This window comes from Lutra lutra, chromosome 12 (genome assembly GCF_902655055.1).
Source record: "Lutra lutra chromosome 12, mLutLut1.2, whole genome shotgun sequence".
NCBI classification, from domain to species: Eukaryota; Metazoa; Chordata; class Mammalia; order Carnivora; family Mustelidae; genus Lutra; species Lutra lutra.
Window position 1 is genome coordinate 27194333 of NC_062289.1, and position 14970 is coordinate 27209302.

Below are 14970 nucleotides of genomic sequence, written 5' to 3' on the forward strand. Positions count from 1 at the left end.
AGGGAGACAAACCACAAGAGACTCTTAATCATAGGAAAACAAACTGAGGGTTGCTGGAGGGGATAGAGGGATGAAGGGATGGGATAACTGTGGGTGATGGACGTTAAGGAGCCTATGTGATGTAATGAACACTGGGTATTATATTAGACTGATGAATCATAGACCTCTACCTCTGAAACAGTAATACATTATATGTTAATAAAAAATGAACTGCAAAGGAATCTTAAACTGCATTCAGTAGTCTTAGTGTTGTTAGTAATGTAGTTAGATATTATTTTTAAGTTATAGATACAAAACAAAGTAGTAATTACACTGGTATTGGTAGTACACGTGATTTTATGTATAAGTGAAAAGAGATAAGAATATAAAAATCAAATAAGCCATGTATTACCAATTTTGGATTTAAAATACCATTATCAATTCCCTTTTTCTCTTAAAAAAAAAAAAAAAAACATTCTCTAAATCTTGCACTGCAAAGGCCTAGAAGCAGTGACAGCCAGTGCTTGCTGGTGGCGTACTACCATTTCTGAACTACTACTCAGTATTTGTGGCTACTAGTAAGGAGGCAATTGGAAATCTGGGTATCTGCTCTTTGTATTTCTTCCCCTCCCATTTTGGTGGACTCTATGATGATGCTTCAAGGCAGGCAGTGAGAGAGGCAAATAGGAGTTGGTATATAGATAATCTGCAGAACCTTTAATCAGACCTTTAATAACTGCGATGGTGAATGCACTTGTTCAGTTGTCATATCTAAGGTTCTGTTACCAGATACCAAGGCCTTAAAATAATGATAGAATAATATTTGTGGAACTGAGAGTAGATGAGGCATTAAGTAGGAAACTGTAGAATCTACGGTGCACTCCTTATTTATCATGAGTGTGTTCACCTCAGCTGTGTCAATTAGAAAGTCCAATTTCCCTTGCCTCTTGGACTTTTAGTCCCTTATCAGTTGCTATTGATCTGATAGCTCATAGAGAACTCGTGGCTGTTCTTGTTGATTGTAATCAGTAAAGCTTTTAAAAGTTAGAAATTGTCCCTTGTTTGAGAGCATCAAGTTGTAAGTTTCCATTGGGATCTTCTGATTACTAAGCATTGTGACACCGTTTAAAAGGAATATGCAGAAATACTAGAAAATTAAAAATAACGAAAACAAACTATTTAAAGTATTGCTTATACCTCCAAAGTACTTTGGGCAGAATAATCTCTTAAATTTCAGATTATGGCTATAGCAAAAATTTGTATTTGATTGACTAAAGCTATTTTATTATAAAATGTATCATTACTCTTAACTGCACTTTTCAATAATTACATATTTTTTCCATTCCCAGGAATACAAACAAGTGATCCCAATGCTGTGGTCATAGGATTGGCACCAGAACATTTTCATTATCAAATACTGAATCAAGCATTCCGGTAAGTCTCTAGCTATTTATTTTTCATCTAATCATATGCTCCTCTCTTCCCTTCCTGAGTCTCTGTCATGTAAGGTTATAGATGTATTTCGCTTTCTGGCCACCCAAATTGTACATGAGGGTAGATGCCTTCAAGATCACTTCAAGATCAATATTAAATCATATTTATTACTATCTTGCTTAGTTTTTAAGAAATAATCAATATGTTAAAATGTGATGATCATTGGGGTTTTTCTGGTTTGTAGAATCAATACCCTGGGACAGAAATTCATAATAATATTGCAGCTCTGAAATTAGCAATTTTGTAGTGGAACCCAAGTCCATCTGCCTGGTGGGGCGCAAAGCCAGTCCCTGAGACATCAGGTTTGCAGCAAGGAAGGAGTTTATTTGAGAGGCAGCTAAAGGAAGAGACTGGAGGATAAGCCTCCAATCTGCTTCCTCAAAGGGGGAGAGAACAAGGGTTTTACGATCAGAGGGGTTGAGATTACGTACATATTGCTGAAAAGGGCAGGGAAACTTACATGACTCTTCATGAGAAAAGATGGAGCGTGATCACTGAGCAAACATAGATGTAACATCCCATGTTCACTTTGGGGTGGAGATTTAACCCCAAAATGAGGAGAATTTAACCCCTGATGTCAGAAGGTTATCTTGGGGCAAAGAGTAGATGTGGCTATAGGCATGCTCTGAGAACTGGTGTAAACTGAATGGGGTTTTGGCCTCCTTATCTCAGGGTAGATATGCTGGGCGTGGCTTTTCCTAGGCTAGAACCCTGTCAGATGACCTTGATTCCAGACTTCTGGAGAGACAGCTAGTGGATATGTTAGTAGGGTCTGAAAATATGTAATGACTGATGAGGGGGCAACAGTTCTCTGAAAAACAAGCTTTAAACTTTCTGCTCATTTTAACCTCATTCATCCTGTGGGAAATAGTTTCAGTTTTATCTTTTATTATCATTCCTTTGATTTCTCCATGGACTATGCTATTGTCTGAAGGAAGGTATATCATCCCGATTAATGCTCCAAAAACAATACACACGATTTCTTCCTCTGGTGATAATCTAGGGTATGGAGAGAAGTTGACACATTTGACCACACTTTCAAAGAAATTATTTGGTAAGTGATAATGGTAGTCTGAACTGGGATGGTAGCAGTAAGGATGAAGGAGCAGATTCAGGTAGTGTCAACATGACTTGATGGATGGTTGGATTTAGGGGTGAGGAAGACCAGTGAGTCAAGGCTGATGTCCAGATTTCTAACCTGAGCATATATGACAGAGACACCCCCTGTCGAGGTTCAGGAGGTGATAAGTTTAGGTTGGGGCTGTTCGTCCTTTGGGGTGTCTAACTGGAAATGTTCCAGTGGCTGCCAATAGAAATGTGGGGAAATAGAACATGGAAAATGTTCTGAATCTTCACTTGTGTGTCCATTTTGGTTACATGAACTTTGCACTGGCTGCTTCAAAAGGAAGACAGCATCCTGGTTCTTACACTTCAGATAAATTGGAGCAGAATCTACTCACAAATATGCTCTAGAGGGAGACTGATTTTTTTTTTCCCCTTGGATTTTTCATTTTTCATCTTTTTTAGTTCTTGTCAAGCCATTAAACAGTGTAATTTGCCTTTCAGTTTATGACAAGTTCAGTAGTTCTAAATATTGCATCAGGATACACTGAACTTGTGTAAACATTTTTTGTAATGGCTTGGTAAATTTTTGGTATTTAGTTACAAAGAATGCCATAAAAACATCGTTTTCTTACTAGTATGAAGATCTGTAAGAATCATTCTAACATATACTTGATGTAGAAGTCATTTCTTGATGTAGATGTCCAGTAGCCAGAATGTTTGCAGTAAAGTTTAAAACTCACTGCAGGGTTCACACATCTGGGCTCATTATTTGCTGCTGATCTTGGAAATCTTTGTGGCCAAAAATAGCACTTTGGGAGTAACCACCTTTTCTCTTTGTATGAATATTTATTTTAGATCCTTGGTTAATAGAAACCTTGGCTACTTAATGCACTTTTATTTGTGACTCTTACCCATCACTGTGACAGTCAAGCCTTTGTTTAAAAGAAATAAACTCACTTTTCATAGTTGTTCAGGATCCATTTGCTGTACGTATTTCCTGAAGATCCATTCTGTGGTGCACTGCTTGAAGGTACACTTTGGGGTGTCTGGTAGTAAAATTCTTCTTGCTTCACCTACTTCAGTTATCCTCCTTTAGCTTCTTGGGTTGGGGGTAGGGGGGTGGATTATCTAGCTGCTCCTTAAGTAAGGTTTACCGCTATGCCAAAATCAGTTTTCATGTAAATGGAGAATCTGCTATGATTTCTTACTTTTGAACTTAACCCACTACCTTTTATCCATTTCTTTAACCACAGAATTCAAGGAGAGGGTATTGATTGATTTTAGTTGGTAATTTGGGAAGGACATATTTAATAGGAAGTTGGGAGGTTTCTGTCTTAGATGAATACTAGACTCAGGGTAATAAAAATGTATGTTGACATAATACTGACTTTGTAATTGCTCGGATGCTGTCTAATTAGTACACTTCCCTAACCATATCGATTTTTTTAAACACTACATTTTAAAGCATTACAGTGCACTTATAGGTCAACTCTAATTTCACAAATGCACTTAACAGCTGGGTGGAGAATTAACAGAAGGATTTTAGGTCTTGCCCTTCTTTGCATATTGATGTCTCCACAGAGACTGTGCCTTCCAACCAATGACTACAGCTGTTTGGATTGTGTGTGGCAAATATAGACATCTCAAATAAACCACCGATTAGTTAAATTACTATTCAGGTTGATAATGAGAATAAACATTGGATTTTAAACCCGTTGCATCGCTGCCTTGAATAACAGCTTCGGGGCATATCGCCCTGAGGCAGACACATCAACCTTCCACATTACACTGCCTCTTATTTACTGTGTTTTGAATGGGTAAACCCATTCATAAACCCATATGTAGACCCATACATAAATGTATGTAAGCCCCAAGCACATACAGACACACACACATATATAGCACAGTCTGTCTACAAATGTGTCTTAAATGTCTGAATGAAACTGAAAAACCTGAATTTAAAGAATTGATTTTGGGGAAGGATAAGAACCAACTATAGGGAACAGAAATGACTTGAGTTTGGGTTCTAGAAGACATTCAAATGCTAAGAGCCTTGGATGGCTTTTCCCCTTTTATCTAACACTGAAAGATACAAAGCATAATATAATGAACACTTATATGCCTGTCAGTCAGTTTAAGAAACACAAACTGTCAGCACATTTGATATCCCCTGCGTGTGTGTTCCTGACTTTACCACCTAAGACCTAGAAGTAATCACGGTCATGAATTCTGTGTTGATCATTGTCATATATTTCTTTGTACTTAGCGCATACGGCAGGTGTCCCTAAACAACATGTAGTAGTATTTTGTGCGTGTTCTACTCTATCAGTGTTGCTTTATCTGCTGGTAGTACTGTTGGATTCATCACCACAAATATCCCCAGCTCCAGTACATTCATTTGCACAGCGGCAGTACTTGCTTGTGGCTAGGTCTCTTTTCATCTGCTGACCTGAGTAAGAAACCTAAAGCTTGAGCATTTTAGTAATGGACCAATTAACATTAAGCCTGATGATCTCTATTAGGAGAAAGGCTGCTGGACAAACAGATCACTTAATAACAGATCACTTAACTTAGTCACAAGACTAAAAAAAAAAAAAAAATCAGCGCAAAAGTAATTTTAAAAAGTTTTCATTGTGGACAAGTTTAAATGCTCAAAAAGGAAAAGAATAAATAAAATTACTTGTAATCCTGCTACATAAATAGAGCCCCAGTTAACATGCTAGCGCGTAGCTCATTTGTTTCCATGTCCATAAATACCAGATAAAAATGAGAATGTACGTATACTCTGGGTTCACTGGCTAACTCCACTTTTGTGCATGTTTATCTGTGTTACTAGTCCTCCAAAACACATTCGATTGCCACAGCATATTCCACTTTAAAAAGTACAATACACTTCCTATTGTTGGCTCTTTCCAGGATTTTGAAGTTAGTTTTTGAAAAATGAAAGCACGTTTCTTTAAATAGTATTTATATTTATTCCTTAAGATTGTTTTCAGAAGTATATATTGCTGGGTCAAAAGGATTTGGGAGGAAAACTACAGAGAATTGCTTAACCTACGAAAAGTTGTAATTTTTGGTGTTTTTTTTTCCTAAAAGCAGCTACCTGTAGCTTCTAGAGGAGCTTCTTAAAATATCGTTATAATGAGGTAAATGATACCGAAACTTTCACAATTAAATGCAGAGATGAAGTGTGCTTAATAATAATGTTTTGAAACTTTGTTAGTGACTTCTTTTCTATAATTGTTGCCGGGTACAGGAGTCCTCCCAAAGTCTTAGATGTGTGCAAAAATTAGGGGGTTTTGGTTTTGGGGAGGAGATCCTTATCACCATGGATGGTTTCTGTTCAGTGTTGAATTGCTTTCTTTTCCCTATCTTCTTAAGAAAAAAATAAAATGTTTTGATTACTCCAGTATATTCAGTTCCTTAGAAAGGGAAGAAAAAATCAACAGTAATGGCCTCGGTTATTAGTGCATTTGGACAGGAACTCCTGAACTTTTTCTGGGTGTTCAGAGCCCTGGGCATGAGGAATTCCAGAACAATGTGGCGGCAGGGCTTAAAGTAGAAATCATTTCTCTGGGCTTTTTCTCTTTTGGAAAGGCTATGATGCAGTTTTTTTTTTTTTTTTAAGATTTTATTTATTTATTGGACAGACAGAGATCACAAGTAGGCAGAGAAGCAGGCAGAGAGAGAGGAGGAAGCAGGCTCCCTTCTGAGCAGAGAGCCCGATGCGGGGCTCGATCCCAGGACCCTGGGACCATGACCTGAGCTGAAGGCAGAGGCTTTAACCCTCTGAGCCACCCAGGCGCCCCTATGATGCAGTTTTTTAAATTGAAGTCCAGACTATAAAATAAAACACTTTGTAAGTAAGAAATTGTTTAAGACTTAAGAACTTGAGTTATATAAAGCATTCCATTAGTATATGCAGGAGGACAACTTAATATGCCAGTCTGAAAATCAGATTACAGAATTGAGTTGATTATCGGCCACTAAACGACTCTTACTTTTTAATCACTGGGGAGATTCTTTTATGGTCAAGGCAGCTCTTGCTACTCCAAATAAAAGCTTCCAGTGAATAATTCACATAAATATATTATTATTGATTTTTTTTATTTGATGTATAACATGCATGGCAGGGTATACAAATTGTCAGTATATGACTCAGTGAAATTTTACACTTAGATATACCTGTGTAACCCCCTCTCTGATCAAGGACCAGAACATCTACAGCACCCTAGAAGGCTCCCTATCCCAGTCAACACTACACCTTCCTTACAGTCACCACTATGATTGCTGTCAGTGTTGCGGGTTCTTGATCTTCATATGAATGAAATCATGTAATTGTAGCATATTTGTCTGCTTTTGAGATTAATCAAGTTGTTGCATGTAGCAATACAGTTCGTTGTTAGTGAGATTTTTCCTTTGATATGTTTCATGATTTACTATCATTTTAATTTGGGCTTTTGGTAGTTTGTGTTTCTCAGGTTGACGGGTTTTAAATGTATTGAGTGTCAAGGCTTTGGTAGTCATCCAGTTTAATGGTTCTTAACCAGGGGCACTTTTGCTTCCCAGGGGACATTTGGTAATGTCTGGAGACATTTTTGGTTGTCACAACTGGGGAAGAGGCTACTGCTGTCATCCAATGGGGAGAGACCGGGGTGCTGCTAAACGTCCTATGCATATAGGACAGGCACCACAACAATGCATTTTCTAGCCCAAAGTATCACCTGTGCTGAGACTGAAAAAGCCCTGATCTGTTTCAGCCTCTTTGTTTGATAAGAAACCAAGGCCCACAAATATGAAGTGATTTGCTGTTAGCTATTTTAAGTAGCATGGATCCCATACTTCTGTATTTATGAAGAATAATAATTGCCATTATTGTCAGGCAGATACTGTGAAAAGGTTTGCATAGATCCTCTCTAGTCCTAGGAAGGTAAGCATCACTCCTCATGTCATTTATCAGGACCGAGACAGACGGAGCTTCATCCATTAATTCAGTAAACATTTGGTGAGAAGTGCCAGCGGTTTTTTTTTTGTTTGTTTGTGTTTTGGAAGTCAGAGATAACAGCGATGAGTAAAACTGATGGGCATAGTGGAAATTATGTTCTGGTGAGGAAGACCAATCACAGTTGAGTAAGAATGATGAACTGTGGGAAGTGATACAAAGGGAAAAGGGTGATGAGAGAAGAGATCAGAGGCGAGGAAGAAGTCCACTTTACATATGAAGGTTGGAAATGCTTCTTCGTTGTGCTGACGTTGAAGCTGAGACCTGATGAATGAGCAGAAGACAGCTGTGTGAAAAACATGGGGAGCTGTGTCAGGAGGTGTAGGCTGAAGCACAAGACAGTGGCATGGTTTTTAAGAAGTTGGAAGGGACTGCTGTATCTGGCACATGACCATCGACTGAGAAAGTGACTTAAGACTGGAGATGTAGGTTGCGGTGAGGACTTCGGGTTTTATACTATTTGCAGTGAGAAGTTGTTGAGGGCTTCCGAGTGGGGGAGGGATGTGATCCCATCTGTACTTTTAAAACTCCCATATTGCCTATACAATGGCTTGGAAGAATGGAGCAAGAATAGAAAGCAGGAAGGTTGGTTGGGAGACCGTTGCAGAAGTTCAGGAGAGAAGGAAGACAGTTTTGAGATATTTTAATTTTTGTTTTGGAATTGGAAATTACTGGATATGTTAATGAGTAGGGGTGAAGGGGGATGGGTGAAAGGGATAGGTCAAGGATGGCTCCTAGGTGTCTGGTTTGAGGACCTGGGTGAATATATTGGGATGGGAGAGATTGGGCATGGTTTTGGGGGGAGCAGAAAGGAAGGGACTCCCTAGTTTGATGTTGGACATATAGGAAAGGTCTGACAATCATTTAAGCTGCCATGTGATCTCATTTCCATATGCTCCATCTTCCATGGAAATGATGAAAAGTTGATTGTTTTCCTAGAAAAGTTATTTAGAAAGACAGTATAGTGCATTTGGAAGAGGACTCGATTGGTTTTCAGATGTTCTCTGGGTTATAGTTCTCCTTGGGGGTGCAGTCGATCATGGCCAACATCTCCAGATGATCTCTTCATCCAACGTCAGGGCGTTTTGGACCTGATGTTCCTTGAGGTCCCTTTTAGCAGAGTTTTGTAGCTGTAAATGTGAGTTATCCCCTTAGCTTTCCTCTCACTGCTCTGCCTAAGATTTCTGTATTGTGGCCCAGCTTGGCTAGGGCATGTTACAGGTTTTTTACTTTGCCTACATAGGATTTGCAGCCAGAGATATTTGAATCAGGCCTTCTTTGTGCCTTTTCCTTCCCCTTATTTCTTGAACCTCAGTGGTTTTATAGTGAGATACAGACAGAAAATTGTCAGACTTCCTGCTAATGCATTCTTTGTTATAACAAAAGCAACTGACCCTTTGCGGCCCTGTCTAGGAAGTGTAAAAATACTCGAAGTACTGGCGTGTCTATTTTTGATATTTTTAAAAATGTTTAACTATAAAAGATCTTCTAATCTGTGTTCTAGAACACGTTTATTTTTCAGTCCATCCTGAATATGGCTTGGCTCTCCAAAGATTCGGTAAAGCCCATGTTGTGCACAGAAGGAAGGTAGAAGCAGAAACCACTTCCCTGAGAGATGCGTGTCCTCTCCAGCCTCGTGGAGAACCTGTTCCCATTTAGAGAAATGTGGAGGAACCCGCAGTTTCAGCCCTTCCAGGGAAGGCACTGAAGTACTGCCTGGGAATTAAAGTACACACGTCAACCAAGCTGATAAGTCTTATCCCCAGTTAATATATAATAAAATATTAACAAAGCTAAATCAAATGAGTTTTTAGTTTAGCTATATAAGTGGAAAGCAATTTTGAGGTCTGTTGCATAAAGAATTCCAGTTCCGTGGTAGAGTAGCAAATAAATGGGATTGGGGGTTGGGGTGACAAGAAGTGGGGCTAGATAATCAACCAGAATTATCTCACTGTTATCAGCAGGGGTTCTTTAAGGCCAACATATTGGCTTTATCAGGTTTCCTAACAGTTGGATTTCAGGATCTGCTTTAAGAAGTTAATTTGTGGGGCGCCTGGGTGGCTCAGTGGGTTAAGCCGCTGCCTTCGGCTCAGGTCATGATCTCAGGGTCCTGGGATCGAGCCCCGCATCGGGCTCTCTGCTCAGCGGGGAGCCTGCTTCCTTCTCTCTCTCTCTCCCTCTGCCTGCCTCTCTGCCTGCTTGTGATCTCTCTCTGTCAAAGAAATAAATAAAATCTTAAAAAAAAGAAAAAAAGAAGTTAATTTGTATGAATGTTAGTGAATACATTTGAAGGATCTATCGTGTGCTGTGAGCAATTCGTAGTAACTAACAATAAGTCCCTGTAATAGTCCAGTATTGGTTTTTACTTAATAAAATATTTAATCATAAATGTCTGAATTCTGCATCTCTCACAGGAAGGCATTTTTGTGCCCACTGACAAGAATAATTTAGCAGTTTCATAGTTGAGCGCTTAATTACTCATAATTGTGAAGGGTAAGATGTGATGAATTCCTCCTCGATGGACATACTAAATATTTTAACTAAGGAGATGACTTAAAGTAAATCAGGCTAGTGAGATCATTTGTTACATTGGTTAAAAGCAGTTGAAGAAATCTATCCTGTCCCGAATTCCATTAGAGGAGAGTATGTGCATGGCTGTTTTCTGCCCTGTGACTGCGGGCGGCGCTGTTGGGACGGGCGGCAGGTGTTTGGGGATGGGGGTTAGCTCTCTGTGGAGTTTGGGTCTCAAACTCCGGTTGCCCTTCCCATCGGTCTCAGGGCATTTGTCCTATGTCGGGACAAAGGAAGGGACTTGACAGCATGGGCTTTCCCTTAAGCCTCACTGGTGTGTTCTTCAGGGAGGATGGCTTGAAGCAGTCAAAGGTAGAATGAAAAGGTAAAAGTACAAGAGGAAGTGTTTGTAAAATGGTCTTCTGAATTTCTGACTGAAGAAGAAACTCACATCTTGGAGTAGAAGAAGAGGAATGCAGGTATTTCCGGCGTTCGCGAGACCGTCCGTGCAGCAACAGTTGTCTCGTGTTGGAAGAGGCTCCAGAGCCTCCTGCTTGCTGAAACAACCTGTCTCGTTAAGTTAAGCTTCTTCCCTCGAGTGTCTTATTTAGCTTTACTTCTCTTCATTCTCTTTCCCTGGTGATTCGGGTAAAGTGTCTGAAACCGCTAAAGGTAAAGGTTGAAGCAATCCCCAATTTAATAATCTGTCACCTTTCTTTCACGTATCTGAGTGTAATTCCCAGCAGTTGTTGCGAATTCATTAGAAGACAGCAAGTCATTAAAAGTTAATAAGAAACTATTTGTTTCCGTGAGTGTGAATAAAACCACTTTGTGAGCCTGACATGCTTTTCCAGTTATAAAAGCCTTTTGCTTTCTTAGGCACTTTCCATCTTCTCTGTCTCCCTAGCTTACTCCTGGATGGGGCCCCTCTGATAGCAATCCACAAAGCCAGGTATTACAAGAGGAAAGACGGCCTCGCCCTGGGGCCTGGACCATTCGTGACAGCTCTGGAGTATGCCACAGACACCAAAGCCACAGTCGTGGGAAAACCAGAGAAGACGTTCTTTTTGGAAGCATTGCGGGGCACTTGCTGTGAACCTGAGGAGGCCGTCATGATAGGAGATGTAAGTAGAGAAGCCCAGGAAATGGCCAGAGCTTACCCATCTGCAGGCTAGAGTCAGCTTCGCCACACTGCTTTGAAACACAAAAAGACTCTTCCTGTGGTTTCAGGTGGTAGTAAGTGGGCGCCTATAAACAGACCTGCCAATAGCAGGTTAGCGATACTCTTGTAAAGAATTGAAATTCTGATTACTCCTGACATCGTTCATGGTATGGTGTATACAATCAAAAGACCATTAAATGCAAGTCAGTCAAATGCTTTATATGTCTTTTTGAAGAAAACCTCTACACAGACTTAAGGTTTTTTGAATATTATGTATGTAGAGAGCAATGTATACCTACAGAATTCTACCATTATTTTTTTCCTAGTATATGCTTTATGGAAGAACTTCCCAGTCAGTGTGCCACAGATAGCTACAGATATCCATCGCCTCAGCCCTCTGAGTGGTAGGGCTGGACCTGGACGATTGGAAGCTCTGGCCAGTGAGCTCTGGCTGGGCACACCTTGCCAGTTTTCCCCAGTGTCCTGGGGACAGGTCTACGTGTGCCGTGAGGGGGAAAGAGCTAGAAAGCACACCACCTTGTGGCAAGGAGAGGGGCAAGGATTATATTTCAATTTTAAGTCAACACATTGGGCTGAAAGACCGTGGAGGTTGTCTGCTCCGCACTTCATCATCTGATAGACTGGGACGCTGGAGCCCAGAGAGGTAAAGCTCCATGCCTGAATTCCTGCAGCTAATGAGTGGCCCAGCCAGAAGCAGAATGCAAGGCTCCGTACTTCCTCCAGAACTAACTACGGATCCCTTGCTTGGCTCACTTGTGATGTACAGCCCAGTGCTCATCTCCCGTCCACGTCCTTCCTTGCTCACCCAAACCCAAACACGATAATCACTAAACCTGATGCTGCTTTGAGAAACCACCTCTTCGGTCACATCTTTTCCTCTTGGCAAATCTTTAGCTGACTTTTCCAGGCAAATACATGTTTGAAGAAGTGGGGACGTCAGAATTCTTTATGCCGGGAGTTACCAGTATGGGGACAGGGTGGGAGGCGGGAAGGACATGTGATGGCAGCGTTCAGTTGCCTGGACGGTTGCTTCTTACCCCAGAGACAGCAGGTTTTCCTTCACTTCACTAGGGCAAGTTTAGATGCAATGGAAGGTTTCAAGTTAGACCTTGGATGAGGATTTTGATATTCTAAAACTCATCCCCAAGGTCTGTTGTTGAATGGTATTAATTTTTGAGGAAAAGACTTTTCTTCAGACATGGTCTGAATGAATCCTGTCTGTAAAGTCCTATAAAGATGTAAGATGGCAGGGTTGATTTTCTTTCTTTCTTTTTTTTGCGGGGGGTGAGTGATAGGGTGCAGAGGGAAAGGGAAAAGACAATCTAAGCAAGCTCCATGCCCAGTGCGGAGCCCGATGGAGGGCTGGATCTCACAGCCCTGAGATCACAATCGGGGCCGGAGTCAAGAGTTTGGATGCTTAACCAACCGAGTCACCCAGGGGCCCCAAGGGTTGTTTTTCTTGATATTTCTTCGAGTCCTTGGATTTTTATTACCTGGTGTTTATCATCACAGTCAACCAAGTGTATTCATCTCTATCTTGGGTAAGAATTGGAAAGAGGAGCTACCTACTCTAACTGACCTGTTATCCCCAAGTGTGAAGTGAATCTCAGAGAATCTCAGTATTCTGATTTGGCTTGATTCCACCTTCGAGGGACAGCTGGCTGGAGAGTAAGGGTGGTGTGTTACATGGGCAGCAGCAGAGCCGTCTCCCAAAGGTCGTCCATTCACGGTCTGCAGTTGGATCATTCACCTTCAGAGCTGCCAGATGAATAAGATGCTTTTTCCCATGATCTGTTTTAAGAGGAGACAGATGTGCATGTGGAAAACATGAACTGAAGATGTGCTGTCTGTGCTTGGTCACTAGACTTCCTACTCTGTTGTACACCTTCCGCTTCGACACTTCCCTCTCCAAATGGCATGCTTTGTCAGTGGGTCCGATGTGGATTTTACCCCCTTTTCTCTTGTTTTTTTTTTTAAAGATTTTATTTATTTTATTTGACAGAGATCACAAGTAGGCAGAGAGGCAGGCAGAGAGAGAGGGAGGAGGAAGCAGGCTCCCTGCCGAGCAGAGAGCCTCATGCGGGGCTCGATCCCAAGACCCTCGGATCATGACCCAAGCCGAAGGCAGAGGCTTTAACCCACTGAGCCACCCAAGCACCCCTCTCTTGTATTTTTTTGAACTAAATGCTTTCTTTATCCTTTTCTAGGATTGCAGGGATGATGTCGGTGGGGCTCAGAATGTTGGCATGCTGGGTATCTTAGTAAAAACTGGTATGTATCTTCTGCATAAGCCTTCTCTCAAATAGGATGGTAAAACACACAGTTGCTTAAAGAACAGTCTTTGCAGAAATGACAAAGCCCACTGAGCACTTTAATTCTCTTTCTGCCTCAAAGCAAAAATAAAAGGGGCTCAGGATCTCAGGGAAAGACATTGTGGGAGGGCCCATGCTGCATAAAAATTGAAAGATCAGAGAGAATTCAGCGGTTATTTTAAAACTTACCCAGAGATAACTGTGCTGGTTGACAATTACTATTTATATGATTTTCCTGATACACAAATCACCACATTGGAATGGACCAAAGTTGACTGATTTGGGGGTGTCCTATAAAAGTATTTTTTTTTTTTTTTTTTGGTGCCAGCAAAAGATAAAGTTGGTCTCCTTAGGAACTTGTGGGCTAAGTGATCTGATACTTTCTGTTAACACTTGTATTTTTTTTTATTTATTTTTATTTTTATTTATTTATTTATTTTAATATTTATTTGACAGAGAGATCACAAGTAGGCAGAGAGGCAGGCAGAGAGAGAGAGGGGGAAGCGGGCTTCCTGCTGAGCAGAGAGCCCGATGTGGGGCTCGATCCCAGGACCCTGAGATCATAACCCTGGCCGAAGGCAGAGGCTTAACCTGCTGAGCCACCCAGGCGCCCCAACACTTGTATTTTTTTTTTAAAAATCACACAAAGAACTTTTACTTACTATTTTAGGAATTATTTCCTATACCCTAAGTAGGTATACTCTTTGTAGCCCTTCAGAGTAAACTGAAGACAGGAACTTCCTGGGGAGAGGACTCAACTAATATGGTATTATGACGACAGAGGACCCAGTAGTGTGCTGGGTCCTGGCCCCGGTCTGCAGTGAGTGGACTTCATAGAGTGCCCAGGTTCATAGAATGCTAGCAGAACCATTTAAGAGGCTGTTCCTACAAAGGAAGATTTAAACAAAGTCTCAGAAGAGCCACAGCTTGGACATTTTTTAGAAAAAGTACATTTACTCCCAACTGACATATATTCAAGAAAATGCGGTTGTATAAAAGCTATTTTAAATTTAAAAGTAGAAACTGGCAAGCATAGCTACACCTAGCATTGAAGAAGCAGCATTTGGCAGGGCCCTGTGTAAACGGAGTACAGGCTATGCCAGGATTCTGGAGGGAGTCCTGTGAGCCTTGCAGATAGGGACTCATCTTTCCAGAGTGAACAGGGTGTTTGTTTATACTTCTCAAAATGCTCAGCAGCCTCCTGTGAACATGACTGCCCTTTGATGTAAGCAAAAACGAGGAAGTACCAAGAAAGAAAAAGTCCAGAAAAGTCATCGCACTCATGGTCCCTCCCTGTATCCTAATTTTCAAGTTCCTGCCATTCACTGTTTTATTTCCTGGTCACTGAGGAAATCTCCAGATAAGTATTTCTCCTCTCGTCTATTACCCCTGCGAACATTTTCTCTCCTCAATTCACATCATTA

General features: G+C 40.9%; 1 protein-coding gene across 5 annotated transcripts in view; it reads left to right on the forward strand.

The window, feature by feature from the left end:
* Positions 1-14970, forward strand: part of HDHD2 (haloacid dehalogenase like hydrolase domain containing 2) — a 35036-nt gene that overhangs the window by 16073 nt on the left and 3993 nt on the right. For all 5 annotated transcript variants that reach the window (XM_047697188.1, XM_047697193.1, XM_047697189.1 and 2 more), the window contains 3 exons: positions 1329-1413; positions 10959-11175; positions 13442-13505. In XM_047697188.1, the coding sequence (XP_047553144.1) occupies positions 1329-1413; positions 10959-11175; positions 13442-13505 (366 nt within the window). The remainder of the gene's footprint in view (positions 1-1328; positions 1414-10958; positions 11176-13441; positions 13506-14970) is intronic.